We start from the raw sequence: 17,093 nt of genomic DNA on the forward strand, positions 1-17,093 counted from the left end.
GAGCTGACCTCTGACCTCTAACCTGTTGATGTCATTAAACTCTCAGGGTTTGGGGTCTTACAGGCTTTGTCTCTGCTCAGCAGCGCGTGGGTTTTAAAGTACTCCATGATCTGCTCTCCATCATCTGGGTCCAGTTTCTTCAGAGCCGCTGCCAGACTGGAAAAAAAAAAAACATCAAATAAAACAAACCGTGTGCTGACAGAGGTCAGAGGTCAAAGGTTTTCTGCCAATCTGAAATATTAGCAGCAGTTTTCAGTTTGGCGCGTTGTTATTAGCACTAACTGTTTCCCCTCTTAAAGAAATAAACTGATAATTTTTGTAGAAGTGGTTGAAATGTTTATCGTTTTATTTTAAAATAAGTGTATTTGAACAAAAAATGATTGTTTTTTATTACATAAAAGGAAAGATGTCTATTTAAAATGCTCTTTTCTGTCAGGTTCAGATGCCATCAGTCTGGTTACAGACCAACAGAAACAATATTCAGGCAAACATAATTATTCAAATGAGACAATCCGGTCATCTGATCCCAGACGACCGGATCAGATGTTTATGTTTAGATGAGATCTGAGCGGACGCTGCCTGCCTCAGGGCAGCTAAAGGTCAGAGCTAACGGACCAGAAAGGTTTGTTTTTATCAAACCATGAATGAGCGCGAGAGCTTCCTGCATGAAATGATCATAAAATGTCAGAAGAACTCATGCAGAGTCTGTTTCAGAAATGGGCAAATTATTTCCTACTTATTCACCTCCGACAAACACAACAAACTTAAAAACGGCTTTGGAAAGACAAGAGTCCTGACAGCTCATTAAACTAAAAATAGAACATTTTCAAAAATATCTTTTAAGTTTTCTACACGTTTCATTATTTTGTTGATATTTCAAAATGATACAGAATACAAATTCAAGATTTCAGTGACGAGTCTGAAATTTCATTCTGAATATTTCTCATAGAAAAGCTGTTTAATTAACGATATCGGGAATTCATTTGGAGAATTTTGTCTAGTCAGAACTGCAGTTTGAAATTGTAGCTACGGATAAAAGGTGAGATATTGTAACTTTGACTAGTCATCATATAATTGTTGATATCTGAAATATATAGTTTAGATGGTCAATAATTAATTGCAGATATGTTGAATTAAAGCTTCCATACATTCCGATGTCATTTAAATTAGTCAGAATGTAATTAGAGCTATCTTAATTTACAAATACATCTAGTCAAACCGATTTCAGATGTCTGGAATGTTGGTGTGGTGAAACTGATTTTATGTCAAATCGGCCTGCCATACCCTCCAAGCGACAAAATTAGCATGCTAACGGAAATTGGTTAAAATTTGAGAGAAAGTTCGATACGAAGGAAATTTTTAATGGTTTCAGTGGCAGATTATCTTAGATTGTGGACGTCAGACTTGTTGCGGACTAACAAACTTCACCGGATTAGATTAACTGGACCACTGCGGACGTAAAAAGACAGTTTTGTTCGAGATTTTTCTGTTCTGTCAATGATGGAGACTTTGGGCGGTGAGTTGGACGTTATTTTGCATTTCTTAGTTGTTTGACGAAACTGTTCACTTTCTACAGTTACTGTGCCCCATGATTTGTATAATTTGTTAGAACCTCAAGAGCCTTAGCTTTCCAATTATTTAAAATACGTATATAAAGTACAAACAAAGCGCATAAAGTTTTGACGACCAGCACGCGGTATATAAGGACTTCCGGTGGTTAAATAAGTGGTAAATTTTTCAGATTTGTCCTTGTGAAATTTGCATGAACGCGTATTTGTCTCAGATCTGTTTCCCAATTCCGTTTATTATTATTTATTTTTTTTATTTGTGTGTGTTGTGAAGTCAACCTACTGGACCTCAGATGAACAAAGAGTTATACATAATTATTAGGCAGCTTATTTTATTTAGGCAAGATGAGCTCAAAAGCAGATTTAAGAATAAATCAATAACAATAGAATATTCACTAAACTCCGATCCAGAACCGCACAGCCTTCTGGGAGATGTAAACAGAGGAAAGGCTTTAGCTACTTAGCTTCTCACAGCTAGCAGATCGAAGCTGGTGACATCAACCATAGACATGATATAAGGATAGACCCTAATGGCCGCTCTCGCCTATTGTCGCTGACGAGATTTAGGGCGGCCATCTTGGAGAGGTCCACCTCTCCACTCAGCGTTATGTGTTTAGCAGCACAATGGCGTATCAGCGCATTTAATCGATCATAACACGCTACTTTGTTTCTGGAAACCATATTCAAACATCTATCAAAGCTACATTTATAAACAATTGTATTATTTAAGTATGTTTTAATACATAGTTCAGCATATTTAAATGTGCTTAGTGGCTATAACAATAGAATAGGGATGGAATATTCTGATATTAATGTATGATGAGAATATTACAGAGCACACAGCCATTCATAATTTATTTAATAAATTATTTAGTAATATCAATACATATTTATATAATAATGATTAATACTGAATAATACACTTAAACACTTAAGTGTTCACTTAAGTGTTTAAGTGTCCCCTTTATTTTTTTGAGCAGTGTATATATATATATACGTATATACTTTTTTTTTTCAGCCGACAATTTCTATCTTCAGAGATTCAGCAGCTGAGATTGAGTCCAAAATCCAATGCCAGATTCATCCGTGCTGCAGTGAATCTGTCTCTCTTTATAGATTCTCCCTCTTCTTCCTCACATCATGTCTTTATGAAACTTTCAAAACAAAAACGAAAGATTTGGGATGTATCTTACTAGTGAAAGAATTACATATAAATAATGGTCTTTACCACCTGTGTAAACTTTGCTGCCTTGGGAGGCAGCAAAGTTTGTGAATCTGGCATTGGATTTTGGACTCAATCTCAGCTGCTGAATCTCTGAAGATAGAAATTGTCGGCTGAAAAAAAAAAAGTATATACGTATATACATACACTGCTCAAAAAAATAAAGGGAACACTTAAACACTTAAGTGAACACTTAAGTGTTCCCTTTATTTTTTTGAATGTTATAACACATAATATAAGTTTTATAATATATGTTACATTGTTTCATTTCTAATATAGGCTCTTGTGTCAGATAATCTAAGTCAATGTTAGAGAATAATTAATTTTTTTAGATTTACAGAATCTCAGTTATCCTTCATAGCGGCTGAACCCGTATTACACCAAGCACTGTAGCTAATATTAGCTGGTATCTCGCCGGTGGACATAAATACAGTAAAGTAATATTCTAATCACAGAATATACACAATAATGTGTCCATCTTACTTGTGAAATATTGTCTGTGGAGCCTCACATCAATAGTCCATCTATCAGAACAACAATATCCCTCAGTGCTGAGGCATCTTCTGCTGTTTTGGTTGAACAAAGTAGGAGGGACGACCTCTCCAAGATGGCCGTCGTATGTCCTGCGCCGGAGCAGCCAATGCGGGGTTTACTCATATTACGTCTATGGCATCAACTAACTCACTGTCTCACTCTTCTGTTGCTTAGCAACTCACTTATTCTTTGGTTACCTAGCAACAACCTGCTGAGTAACTTACGCAGCAGCAGTTTAAGGTTTGTGCCTCATAACTGCTTAAAGATAAAAAAAACAGCAGCTTGTAGAGAAAACTGTGGATAAAACAGAAAAGGTGACAAAGCCAAAACTTCACGTTTACTTCCGTAACCATGCATGTTTGTTGTTTATTAACATTTCGGATTAACAGAGAGTAATGTAGTTGGTGATTAATAAAAATATAGTTTTAAATACGGCGGCTTCTGACGCTGCCCATGCGTGTTTTTGTCCTGTGGGAACCGTTCCTGCGTCCTCCCACGGCAGCTAAACAAACCCACTCAGAGCTCCTGACAGGCAGAGACACAACAGCTGCAACAGGCCTGGTGCTAAAAATACCTGGAGCTGGAGGAGCTCACTCACATGGACGTACAGTAACGACACTGACAACAGAGTCAGAAATGACCGGGAAACACATGGAGAGGAGGAAGAAACTCAGAAAAAATGAAACACCCAGACCTGCTGTTGCTCTAATGTTGACCAAAATGTTTCTACTTTAAGACTTAATCTGGAAAACAAAGGTGAGCTAGTGCTACTTTTTAAGATACATCTGGGAATGAAACAGAGCAGCGTGATGTGAGAAGCGTTGCTTGTCGGTGACGGAAGCCGTTTGGTACCTGGGGTTGAACAGGTTCTCCATGTTGTCCATGTTGACGCTCGGCTGGCTCCGCTGCAGAACGCGCGTGGAGCGGAGTGGTTTCGCCTCCGGTCCGCCTTCTGTCAGCTGTCTGCCTCCATCAGCGCCGTCCGTTGCCAGAGGTCATAGGTCACATACCTCCACTTTTAACCACAGGAGAATCAGAGGCTTACGTTTTGATACCCACCGTATTTCATTGAACAGAGTGAAAACAAACTGCATGATGAACGGCGCCTTGTGAAAGACCTGTTCACATTTAGTCAATAAAACCACAAAAATCAGTGCATTTAATTCAGATTTCAACTTTTTATCCATAAAAGATTTATTTTATGAATTAAACTTTTTTTGTCAATTACATAAAATTCCAATAAAATCTGAAATGAAAATATTTATCTGAGATTTCAACCACATAAGTCACTAATAAACAGTTAATAAAATGTTTATTGATCTCTGAAGGCCAGGTCAGCAGGACATGGATGTGCTTGAACTGATGTAATGAACAATTAGCTCCACCTAGTGGAGAATTGGACAAACTACAAACCCCAAACCAGTCAGACGACAAGTTGGATCTGGAGATTTATGCTCCAGTTTTAATTTAGATTTAGTTTAACTTATTTAGTTGATTTATGTTTTTTTTTTTACGTCAGTTGTTTTTGTCAACTGACCAAGCTAACTTGCATTAGCAACCCTGTTTTGCATGTTGGCCTTCAAACAGCGTTGTAGCATGTTTTACACCAATGTTTTGCATAGATCTCATTGATTTAACTACAAACAAGCAGCTTACTGCAGTTAAACGGCATGTTTGACTCTGCAGATCAGAGCTCTAAATTACACAAAGTTTTATTTTATTATATTTTTGAAGGGAACCTCTTACAGTTGCTGTGTTTCATTTAACTCATCGGTCAGAGCCTGGGTTTTACGATGATTTAAGATTTGTTTATGCTTTGTTTTGAGCGAACGAGGTGATAAAATGCTATTTTACAGCCTTTTGAGCATTAAAAAAACTGCACCTCTTGTTTGTTCACAAGCTTTGTTCTAATGTTATTTTCAATCTGCTGAGCCTGTTGTGTCATTTTAAGGTCAAGAAGCTGCAGTAAACCATATATGACTGGTTGTAGTCTACCCTGTTCCGACATATTGAAAGAAATTGATTTAGGAAAGTGTTTCTTCAGTCTAAATTTGTTCATTTGTAATTATGATAATTCCGTATTTACATTCTTTTTTTCCATTTTAATCTTTAAATTACCAGAAGGTGCATGTAATACTTTTCGTCTGTAGGATGACATCATTTTTAACTATTACATCAGATGTTCAGATCTGTTAGTTACTCAACTTGAGTCACCTTTTTACCAAACACTGTTTACTCTTGAGTAATATCTTGGATAACTACGTTACTTGTGTGAAAATATGATGATGTATTGCTACTCTTAGTTGAGTACACATTTTTGGTACCCACCTCTGTCTATAACAACACCATAAACATATTCATCCATAAGAAAATAAGCAAATGAAAAAATGTTTTAAAAGTTCAGAAATAACAAATAACTGTTTTTCAAAAGTAAAATCTGATTGTTTGGAATGAAAATACCCATTAATGAGACACGAATGAGAGGAAAACGGCATTCAGATTGTTTGTATTTAGCAGGCACTGTCAGACATTTTAATACTTTTTCATATTTATTAAATCACTCAGTTAAAAATACACACCATTTCCATGTTTACAATACTGACTCCAAATGAGCCATAAAGTTCAAGTTTAACAAATAATTTGGGGTAATGACAAATATTTTAGATTTATCTGCCCGAACTCCGCTGCTAGCTTTCAGCTAGCTCCGTATTTCTCCGCTCTCTCCGGAAAGTTCCGAGTGAAACCGAGCTCAGGTGAGTCATGCGCAGAGGTGAGTCAGCGGGGCGGAAACCGAGAGAGAGAGAGAGAGAGAGAGAGGGAGAGCGCTGCCTGGGAACGGAAGTAAACGAACCATATATGGAGTCTAAACATGGAAGAAAGCCGGGCACGAGCCACGGGGTGGGGGCGGGGCTTCTCCTTCACCACGGCCAGCGGAGAAAAGGAGGGAGGACGAAGGGGAACCAGGAGAAAAGTTCACGTTTCCGAGAAGAAGACGTGAGATTGTTTCAGAAAGCGGTGAGTACATCTCTGTCTACCTTATTACCAGAAGAAAACCATCAATTATTCTAGATCGTTTTAGTTAATGGAAAGGAAACCCGCGCAAAAAGTTTAAGTTTTGTGGTCGACAGGTGTTTTCCTGGATTCAGCTTCATGTCGTAATTTCAAAATGAAGGACTCAAGGGAAACTCAGAAAAACAACAAAAAGTCCATTTAAAGTCTCCGAGCAAACCTTGAGCGATCGATAAGTTGACTTAGAGGCACTTTTTAAAGAAGACAAAAGTTTGTTTGGGACTATTTTGATTGATCTAGCTTGAAAACAACAGGTAAATATTTTACTGTAAAAATGGGTGATCCTGCTCTACAACTGCATTTGCAGGAAAGTGAATATAGTCACTTATTTTCTGTTATTTTGTAAAAGTGTTTAAAAATCTCATGTTGAGATTTTTTTGTTTCTGATGCAATTCCTCATTGCATCAGAAACATGTTTGCATGTTAAAACTCTAAAATTAAAACAAGTTCCCTTAAATTATTTTAAATGTATAAAACATAAAACTTTTAATAGCCTTGTTTGATATCTGTTAAAGCGTTTTATTTTAGTGTTAAAAATGTTTATCTAAGCATCTTTATGAGACTTGAATTTAGTTGATTAAATGTGATTAAACATGGTTTATTTATTAGTGAACAGAATAAGCAGGTTGCATCATGTATGTGAAGCTTATTTAACGTTTGACGGTCTTTATTGAGCGTAATCTGACTTTCATTGACTGATAATCTGGAGTGTGTCTGGATCACGTGTGTTTTCGGGCGTGTAGCTCCTCCTCGCCCGCCTCGTGTTGATGAATCAGCTCTAATCTGTGGAAATTGAATTCCCGTGTTTCTAACTTCATTAGGCCTAATTCCCCGTTACTCTGTAAACAGGATGCTGCCAGGAGATGCACAGAAAGTCTGTTCAGAGGAGAGATTCTCCAGGTTAAACCGGTAAAAGCAGCAGCTGGAATAGAAGTTTTGATCCGTAACATCAGTTTCTACGGTCTGGAAACAGGTTCTAGGCCTGGCCTGGTCACAGGTTTTAGCTTTGAGCTCACATACCGGCCATCACATGTAGACATCACACACAGGCTCCTCGGCGGGCGCAGGAGGCATTTAACGCACACGCTACATCTGAAACCAGCTTTTCTTACATTCCTGCTCACACCTGTCCTGATGCACAGGTACAGATGAGTCGGTGAAGAAGAAGAAAAGCTAAAACCAGAGCTAGATGTCCTGCAGCAGAGCCTCGGTGTTCCAGTCCTGGTCCTGCAGGATGCAGACCCACCATATGACCCTCCTGCAGCCTGCAGCCCCTTCAGGTCTCCCCTGATCCAGCTCTGTGTGCAGCTGCCCATAGAAAACCCCTTTGCTCTGGGTGGGACCCATAAGGCTCATCCGAATCCAAACAGGCAGTCATGCGGTTCCTGCATGTTTGCATTTACACACACCTCCCATACAACGGCGCTGACCAAACTGTTCTGCAAACAGACTAATCCATGAACGACGTTACAGTTTCCATCCAGGCCTTGTTAACCATTCACCAGTCATGTTTTCATAAGAGCTACTCAGTGAAGAATCATAAAAGTTTACATAATTCCTCATTGCGTCAGATAAACGTTTCTGCCTCCTGCGGTTACAGTGGAAGCGGATTAGTTGGAGAGAAATGTCAACATGTCTGTCTGAGCAACGTCTGCATACAACTCGGCAACAAACTTCTGACCAATCAGACAAACACTTCGGACCGAGTTCTGTAGAAGTAGTTGGACCCGGCCTGGTGTCGAGTTCAGGAACAAAATGATGGAATGTTTATCACGTCAATGAGAACCGAATTCGGCGCTTCACATAAGCATGTCGGGTCTTTATAGAGCGGATCAGAACATCTACTCATCCAGGACATATTCATGGTTCTGGTAACGGGGATGGATGGATGGGTGGATGGTTGGATGGATGGGTGGGTGGATGGGTGGATGGGTGGATGGGTGGGTGGGTGGATGGATGGATGGTTGGATGGGTGGATGGGTGGGTGGGTGGGTGGATGGATGGATGGATGGGTGGATGGATGGATGGATGGGTGGGTGGATGGGTGGGTGGATGGATGGGTGGGTGGATGGATGGATGGGTGGATGGGTGGATGGGTGGGTGGGTGGATGGATGGATGGGTGGGTGGGTGGATGGGTGGATGGATGGGTGGGTGGGTGGATGGATGGATGGATGGGTGGATGGATGGATGGATGGGTGGATGGTTGGATGGGTGGATGGATGGGTGGATGGATGGGTGGGTGGATGGGTGGGTGGATGGATGGATGGGTGGATGGATGGATGGATGGATGGGTGGGTGGGTGGATGGGTGGATGGATGGATGGATGGGTGGGTGGGTGGATGGGTGGATGGATGGATGGTTGGATGGGTGGATGGATGGGTGGATGGGTGGATGGGTGGGTGGGTGGATGGGTGGGTGGATGGATGGATGGGTGGGTGGGTGGATGGGTGGATGGATGGATGGATGGGTGGGTGGATGGATGGATGGATGGGTGGATGGATGGGTGGATGGTTGGATGGATGGATGGGTGGGTGGATGGATGGGTGGATGGATGGGTGGATGGTTGGATGGATGGATGGGTGGGTGGGTGGATGGATGGGTGGATGGATGGGTGGGTGGATGGATGGATGGGTGGATGGGTGGATGGATGGGTGGGTGGGTGGATGGATGGATGGGTGGGTGGGTGGATGGGTGGATGGTGGATGGATGGATGGGTGGGTGGGTGGATGGATGGGTGGGTGGGTGGGTGGATGGGTGGATGGGTGGATGGATGGGTGGATGGATGGATGGGTGGGTGGGTGGGTGGGTGGATGGGTGGATGGATGGATGGGTGGGTGGGTGGATGGGTGGATGGATGGGTGGATGGATGGATGGGTGGGTGGGTGGATGGATGGATGGGTGGATGGTTGGATGGATGGATGGGTGGGTGGGTGGATGGATGGGTGGATGGATGGATGGGTGGGTGGATGGATGGATGGGTGGGTGGGTGGATGGGTGGATGGGTGGATGGGTGGGTGGATGGATGGATGGGTGGGTGGATGGGTGGATGGATGGATGGGTGGGTGGGTGGATGGGTGGATGGATGGGTGGATGGATGGATGGGTGGGTGGGTGGGTGGATGGATGGATGGGTGGGTGGGTGGATGGATGGGTGGATGGTTGGATGGGTGGGTGGGTGGATGGATGGATGGGTGGATGGATGGGTGGATGGATGGATGGGTGGATGGATGATGGATGGGTGGATGGGTGGGTGGGTGGGTGGATGGATGGTTGGATGGGTGGATGGATGGGTGGGTGGGTGGGTGGATGGATGGATGGATGGGTGGATGGATGGATGGATGGATGGATGGATGGGTATCAGGTCTGTTGTAGATTTGCTGTTGGCTTCTGCAGCTAAATGTTTCTACTGGCTCCAAATGCAGGATCATGATTGGTGCTTTGTTGTTGCCACGACAGAAAAAAGTTGCTAAATGTAGAGACAAAGTCTCTAACAGTCACCCAGCTGTTGATTTACGGTTATTTTTGAAGAATTCAAATTATGCAATGAGAGAGAACCGCTGGTAGCTAAACATCTCCACAGCATGAAGCTGCCACCACCATGTTTGGCAGCTGGAGCAGCGTTCTTACGTCAGGAACCCTGACGCTGATTTCTCTAAACGGCTCCATTTTCATCCAATTTGACCACAAAGTGTTTCTGCTGCAGTTTCATATGGAACAAGCTCCAGGCCAAAACTTTGTGACTGCGCCCCCTGGAGCCATTCAGCCTCAGCTCTTTGCAGGTTAAATCATTTACGCTGCAGTTGTTGGTCATCTTGTCCAAACGGAAACATTCCTCCTCGCCTGGTTTCATCAGTGGGATAGAAAATATCTTTGATATTCAAATGTGTGAAACTCCACAGATGGAGAGCAAATAAAAGGGCTTTGTCTTCAGCTGAAGGGAGGAAGTTTTATTACGCAATCGGTTTGAATTTTTAAATCACTCCAGAGCCACAGACATCAAAGCAGAGATGGATTAGTTATCCTGGCCTGTTATGTCCACTAGATTGTTTTATTTATTGATTACATTTTTATTTTGTGTACTTTTTTATTGATTATACTTATTTTCTTTTAATAATTTATATATATTTATATTTTTGCAGGTTGATAATTGTAACTGGTATATTTCTGCATACTTGTATTTGTTTTTTTCTTAAATTTTATATAATTTTTTAATTTTTTTTTAGATACATTTATTAAAGTTTCTTAAGGTAATGCAGTCGGCTGAATCTTAAACGTGTCTTCTTGTGAGTCCTGATGACTTCTGGGTAACAGGAAGTTGTTCTCATTTAAGACGAGCGTCTGCTGTCATTGAGCCGATACTGAAGCTGAAGAAGCTCCTCCCCCTCCTCCTCCTCCTCTTCCTCCTCCTCTTCCTCCTGGTGGATGCGACCAGACTGGTTCTCAGGACGTCTCAGAGGAGGGAGTGTCTCCCTGAGGTTACCTGAAGTCAAACCGCTTCCTGCTCAGAGTCTGGGGAGAAAAATGCATGAAAACCTGCAGAAACTCGGCTCCTCCACACAGAAGCACACGGTTCCTGTAATAAAACCCCCGGATGTTTAAATATGGAAATGATTTCAGGTGCATGTGCGCTCAGGCTGATGTAAACACACACAATGGGGTGTGTGTGTGAAAAGGTCAACGACCTGTCGGCGAGTAAACATGAGAGAACTGCTGCTGCAGATGAAATGAATCATCTGATCGCAGGAAGAGTTCAGACCTTTCTGGGGACACGATTGGCTGGTTTACAGCTCACAGCTGATTGGTCGATTCCGATCCATGAAGACAGGGTTTCATCTCCTTGTCATCCTGACGCGCGTTATCGGCTGAGCCGTGTTTTAAAAGTTTACTACAGATCAGCTGCAGGTTAAACTTTGGACACTGATAACAAATCAGTTTGAAAACTAATCTGAAGATGTAGCGTTTTAAACGCTTGTGTAGACGGTTTAAATGCCGTATTGTCTTTCCTGTTTTGAGGAGTGGAAACCAGAAATCAGTGAAACTGAATGTTTGTTCTGTAAATGGCTGAAATGTAAATGTTTGTTTTTCAGGTTTCTGCTGATTGAGACTCACCTGATCTGGTTCTGCCTTATCTGTGAGCTCAGAGACCAAACACCTGCAGCAGACCTGATAATCGATCAGTCCTGTTATTGGTTAACAGCCTGACTGGAAGGACTCTGATTGGTTGATAAAGTCTGGTCGATGGCCGCTTCAGAGCTGATTGAGGAGGAGGAAGTCCGGATCCCAGTGGAAGCCAATGTGACCTCATCAAACTCCCCGACGCAGATTCATCCACAGAGGGTTGCCAACGGTAACCCCACCCGCCATGCCTCGCCGCCCCCAGACGACCTTGACGGGAATGACAGGCGCGAGCGCGGCGGCCTGTGCAGCCTGATGCTGATCGAGTCTCTGAACAACAAGCTGAAGAGACGCTGCGACTACGAGAAGATCTGCGGCGCCAAGGCGGAGCCCGGCGACAGCCTGCCCAGCGAGTGGTGGAAGACCGGCGTGGCCTTCCTCTACGCCTTCTTCAACCTCATCTTCACCACCGTCGTCATCACCATCGTCCACGAGAGAGTGCCGGACAAGTCGGTGAGCCCGCCGCTGCCGGACAAGTTCTTCGACTACGTGGACCGAGTCCCCTGGGCCTTCACCATCACCGAGACCAACGGGTTGATCCTGGTCGGGCTCTGGCTCATCCAGTGGCTGCTGCTCAAACACAAGTACGACCACTGACTGATACTGGGGACACTGGGGTTACTGGGGACGCTGAGGTTGCTGGGGTTGCTGGGGACCCTGAGGTTGCTGGGGTTGCTGGGGACGCTGAGGTTGCTGGGGTTGCCGGAGTTACTGGGGATGTTGAGGTTACTGGGGTTACTGGGGACGCTGAGGTCACTGGGGTTGCTGGGGACGCTGAGGTTGCTGGGGTTGCTGGGGACGCTGAGGTTGCTGGGGTTGCTGGGGACGCTGCGGTTACTGGGGTCACTGGGGACGCTGAGGTTACTGGGGATGTTGAGGTTACTGGGGTTACTGGGGACGCTGAGGTTACTGGGGTTGCTGGGGACGCTGAGGTTGCTGGGGTCACTGGGGACGCTGAGGTTACTGGGGTTGCTGGGGACGCTGAGGTTGCTGGGGTTGCCGGAGTTACTGGGGATGTTGAGGTTACTGGGGTTACTGGGGACGCTGAGGTTACTGGGGTTGCTGGGGACGCTGAGGTTGCTGGGGTTGCTGGGGACGCTGAGGTTGCTGGGGTTGCCGGAGTTACTGGGGATGTTGAGGTTGCTGGGGTCACTGGGGTTACTAGGGTCACTGGGGTTACTGGGGTCACTGGGGTTACTGGGGTCACTGGGGTTGCTGGAGTTACTGGGGTCGCTGGGGTTGCTGGAGGTTGGTGCTCCAAAAACATAAGTTGTTGAATATGGTATCCATTTAATAAGAGTAATAATGGATGTAGAAGCAAATTACATATATTTAGCATTTATATTTCTTTGGCTCCATGACCTCCAGTTCATCCTGTGTTTGTTGTTTTAAGCCGTTATTGATCTGCGATTGATTGGTTCTCTGCAGAGCCATCGTGGGCCGGCGGTGTTTCTTCCTCATCGGGACTCTCTACATGTATCGCTGCCTCACCATGTACATCACCACGCTGCCGGTGCCGGGGAAGCACATGGTCTGCGCCCCAAAGGTCGGCTGGACGCTTGACTTCTTCTTCTCCTCATCCTCGGTTTGTTTGCTGAAGCTTAGAGCCAATAATCGATCGTTTCTCTGCAGCTTTACAACGACTCAACGGGGAAAATATGGAGGATCCTCCGGCTCATTTCAGGAGGAGGTAACGTCACGCTAACAGCTTGTTACGAAGCTGGTTTCTGATTGGCTGATCCCTGCAGAGTGGATCAGATTACCTGATCAGAAACTAATCAAACTTTATTTTCCAGGTTTGTCTCTGACCGGTTCTCACCTCATGTGTGGAGACTTCCTGTACAGCGGCCACACGGTCATGCTGACGCTGTCCTACCTCTTCATTCAGGAATGTGAGTCCAAGGAAACACAGTTTTTCTCTCAGCTGAGCTTCGGCTGAGCTTCAGCTGAGCTTCAGCAAAGCTTCAGCTGAGCTTCAGCTGAGCTTCAGCAAAGCTTCAGCTGAGCTTCAGCTGAGCTTCAGCAAAGCTTCAGCTGAGCTTCAGCTGAGCTTCAGCAGAGCTTCAGCAAAGCTTCAGCAGAGCTTCAGCAAAGCTTCAGCTGAGCTTCAGCTGAGCTTCAGCTGAGCTTCAGCAGAGCTTCAGCTGAGCTTCAGCAGAGCTTCAGCAAAGCTTCAGCTGAGCTTCAGCTGAGCTTCAGCAAAGCTTCAGCAGAGCTTCAGCTGAGCTTCAGCAGAGCTTCAGCAAAGCTTCAGCAGAGCTTCAGCTGAGCTTCAGCAGAGCTTCGGCAGAGCTTCGGCAGAGCTTCAGCAGAGCTTCGGCAAAGCTTCAGCTGAGCTTCAGCTGAGCTTCAGCTGAGCTTCAGCAGAGCTTCAGCTGAGCTTCAGCAGAGCTTCAGCAAAGCTTCAGCTGAGCTTCAGCTGAGCTTCAGCAAAGCTTCAGCAGAGCTTCAGCTGAGCTTCAGCAGAGCTTCAGCAAAGCTTCAGCAGAGCTTCAGCTGAGCTTCAGCAGAGCTTCGGCAGAGCTTCGGCAGAGCTTCAGCAGAGCTTCGGCAAAGCTTCAGCTGAGCTTCAGCAGAGCTTCAGCAAAGCTTCAGCTGAGCTTCAGCTGAGCTTCAGCTGAGCTTCAGCAAAGCTTCAGCAGAGCTTCAGCAGAGCTTCAGCAAAGCTTCAGCAGAGCTTCGGCTGAGCTTCGGCTGAGCTTCGGCTGAGCTTCGGCTGAGCTTCGGCTGAGCTTCGGCTGAGCTTCGGCAGAGCTTCAGCTGAGCTTCAGCTGAGCTTCAGCTGAACTTCAGCAGAGCTTCAGCTGAGCTTCAGCTGAGCTTCGGCAGAGCTTCAGCAGAGCTACAGCAGAGCTTCAGCTGAACTTCAGCAGAGCTTCAGCTGAGCTTCAGCTGAGCTTCAGCAGAGCTTCAGCTGAGCTTCAGCAGAGCTTCAGCTGAGCTTCAGCAAAGCTTCAGCTGAGCTTCAGCTGAGCTTCAGCAGAGCTTCAGCTGAGCTTCAGCAGAGCTTCGGCTGAGCTTCGGCTGAGCTTCGGCTGAGCTTCGAGCTTCGGCTGAGCTTCGGCTGAGCTTCGGCAGAGCTTCGGCTGAGCTTCGGCTGAGCTTCGGCTGAGCTTCGGCTGAGCTTCGGCTGAGCTTCGGCTGAGCTTCGGCTGAGCTTCGGCTGAGCTTCGGCTGAGCTTCGGCTGAGCTTCGGCTGAGCTTCGGCTGAGCTTCGGCAGAGCTTCAGCTGAGCTTCGGCAGAGCTTCAGCAGAGCTTCGGCTGAGCTTCGGCTGAGCTTCAGCTGAGCTTCGGCTGAGCTTCGGCTGAGCTTCAGCTGAGCTTCGGCAGAGCTTCAGCAGAGCTTCGGCTGAGCTTCGGCTGAGCTTCAGCAGAGCTTCTGCAGAGCTCCGGCAGCTTTTCACACAATAAGCTGCTTCAATGCCGCCTTTAAAATCAATACATTTGGCTAATCGCCATCATGTGGGGCCATTTCCTGGAGTCACTTCCTGGTTCTGGTCTGTAGCTGACTGCAGCAAAAGGCAGTTCCTCCCTGTTTTTACCTGAGCCGTGTTCTCCAGACTCGCCCCGCTGGATGTGGTGGTACCGCTGGGCCTGCTGGATCCTCAGCGCCTCCGGGGTCGTCTGCATCCTGATGGGCCACGAGCACTACAGCGTCGACGTGGTCATCGCCTACTACGTCACCACCAGGGTCTTCTGGTGGTACCACACCATGGCCAACAACCACGTGAGTCCGATCCGTCGCAGCAGAACCAATCACACGCCTCGGTCCGGTTAAGTTAACTTAATACATCCAAGTTGTAATTACTTTATTTTTAATATGTAAATAATAACTGGTGCTTCCTAACACTCACATTTTCTAACTTAATCAACTTATGAGAGAAAATACTTAACAGAACTCTTCCTGGATGATTTACTAGTATTTATTTACTCATTTGAGTCCAAAAAGCTCCAGCATGCATTCAGAGCGCAGAGGTCAAATGAACTGGACCCTCCATGTCAAAAACAACTGGAAACACATTAAAAACTCCAGTTTCTGTACTGAACCAACACCTGCAAAGCATCATGGGAACGCCACATCTTCAGTCACAACGTGTTACATCTTAAAATAAATCTAAAAGTGAAACGCCTGAATGGTCTTTAAACTTTGATTAATTAAAAACTCGATCTATATCCTCTTGTTTTTTCAGTTAAATGGTTTCGGTCTGCGTTGCTCGTCACCATCATGTGCTTCTCTGTTACTTAAAATCCAAATAAAATGCTTTAATCTTGTTGCTGCTGTAGCAAAATGTGGAAATGTCCAGGACTTTGTGCTGCGGCGCCCTCTGCTGGATGGATGGTGGAAGCAGATGGTTTTTAAAATGTGCTTTCAGCAGCAGCAGTTATTTTGAATGTAGCGTTTTATTCTTATTTGTCTGTGACTCAAACATTTCTGCTTTAAAACATCTTATTAGCTTTTTGCTCCTGATTTTTCTGTTTTTGTTTTGGGTTTGGAGTCATTTCTCCAAACTGCAGGAACGTTTCTGATTCTGTTTCTTGACTTTTATAAAACCTGTTTCTGTAGAAACTCACTTCCGGGAACTTTGTAGCTGACGGCCATCTTGGTAGGCACCGTAACTGACTGCCTTAACAGTTGCTATGACGACAATAAACAAGCTCTCACCTCGTTCCTGTTGAACTTCTAAGTATTTTACACTACAGTTTTTCTGCCCTCTGTGTGATGTTTACTTGCTAGCAGAATTAGCTTTGATCTGCTAGCTAACACCTGCAGCCTGGTGTCGTCTGTCCAGGTTCTGCGCGGAGCCTCCACCAGCTGCCTGACCCGGGTCTGGTGGAACCCGGTCTTCAACTTCCTGGAGAGGAACGTCCAGGCGACGGTTCCGGTCGTGTTCCTGTCGCCGCGGGCCCTGCTGTCCTCCTGCAAAGAGAGGTACCACACGATGGGCATCGAGAGGGACGAGTGAGGACCGGACAGGGTGGGCGGGCCCACCTGGACCCGGACCCGGACCGTAGAACCCACCTGGTACCGCTCTGCCCAGCAGCTGGAGCTGTTCATGTTCCAGGCTGCTGGCCCAACTTGTTCTGGATGTTGAAGCTGAGGAGCAGAAAGACGTTTTGAGTTCTGCTCCTGGAGAGCGCGTGCTGGACCCAAACGGACCTTTCCGGGCCGGGGTCTGGGCGGTTCTCCTGGTAGAAGCTGAGAAACGTTGCTTCTGGCCGAACTTTGTTCCTCGACGCTGCAGACGGACAGAGAAGGTTTCACCTCAGTGTTTCTCCTGTTCTCCGGCTCGGTTCTGAGCTCGGTTCTGTTGGACTTTGACGGTGCCTTGGGGACGTATTCACCGCCCGACTGATGGCGTTTCTTTCTGTGGATCTTTAAATGTTTCAGTTCATCAAAGAACCTGAATAAAAACCAAAAATCAAATGATTTTATTTGTTCAGCCAGTCTGTACCTGGCGCTGCTCCCTCTGGTTGCAAGTACTCATCAGCAGGCCTGTGCTTTGACTAGGCCACTCTTCTGTTT

The 17,093-nt window shown here is 45.4% G+C and overlaps 2 protein-coding genes across 5 annotated transcripts in view; one reads left to right on the forward strand and one right to left on the reverse strand.

The window, feature by feature from the left end:
- Nucleotides 1-4,324, reverse strand: part of aimp1b (aminoacyl tRNA synthetase complex interacting multifunctional protein 1b) — a 23,821-nt gene extending 19,497 nt beyond the window's left edge. For both annotated transcript variants that reach the window (XM_081599821.1, XM_081599819.1), the window contains exons 1-2: nt 4,177-4,324; nt 62-156 (exon numbers count right to left, since the gene is read on the reverse strand). In XM_081599821.1, the coding sequence (XP_081455947.1) occupies nt 62-156; nt 4,177-4,208 (127 nt within the window). In that variant the 5' untranslated portion in view covers nt 4,209-4,324. The remainder of the gene's footprint in view (nt 1-61; nt 157-4,176) is intronic.
- LOC103480961 (phosphatidylcholine:ceramide cholinephosphotransferase 2-like) lies at nt 1,413-16,997 on the forward strand. 3 transcript variants are annotated; one of them, XM_008436177.3, is made up of 7 exons: nt 1,413-1,516; nt 11,481-12,152; nt 12,997-13,114; nt 13,201-13,258; nt 13,365-13,460; nt 15,130-15,296; nt 16,360-16,997. In XM_008436177.3, the coding sequence occupies exons 2-7, from the start codon at nt 11,632-11,634 to the stop codon at nt 16,531-16,533; spliced, it is 1,134 nt and encodes a 377-aa protein (XP_008434399.1). In that variant the 5' UTR covers nt 1,413-1,516; nt 11,481-11,631; the 3' UTR covers nt 16,534-16,997. The 3 variants fall into 3 exon arrangements, with proteins under 3 accessions (XP_008434399.1, XP_008434398.1, XP_081455944.1); XM_008436176.3 differs by lacking the exon at nt 1,413-1,516 and adding an exon at nt 6,205-6,339; XM_081599818.1 differs by lacking the exon at nt 1,413-1,516 and adding an exon at nt 6,393-6,647.
- Nucleotides 16,998-17,093: the final 96 nt, after the last annotated feature.

This window comes from Poecilia reticulata, chromosome 18 (genome assembly GCF_904066995.2).
Source record: "Poecilia reticulata chromosome 18, P_reticulata-male-v2, whole genome shotgun sequence".
Classification (NCBI taxonomy): Eukaryota; Metazoa; Chordata; class Actinopteri; order Cyprinodontiformes; family Poeciliidae; genus Poecilia; species Poecilia reticulata.

Excerpts from the sequence above, each read along its gene's own strand:
- LOC103480961 (XM_008436177.3), top strand. The coding sequence starts at position 11,632 with ATGGCCGCTTCAGAGCTGATTGAGGAGGAGGAAGTCCGGATCCCAGTG. Across the intron at positions 12,153-12,996 it reads TGGCTGCTGCTCAAACACAA|AGCCATCGTGGGCCGGCGGT; the intron begins GTACGACCACTG and ends GGTTCTCTGCAG. Across the intron at positions 13,259-13,364 it reads CCGGCTCATTTCAGGAGGAG|GTTTGTCTCTGACCGGTTCT; the intron begins GTAACGTCACGC and ends TTTATTTTCCAG.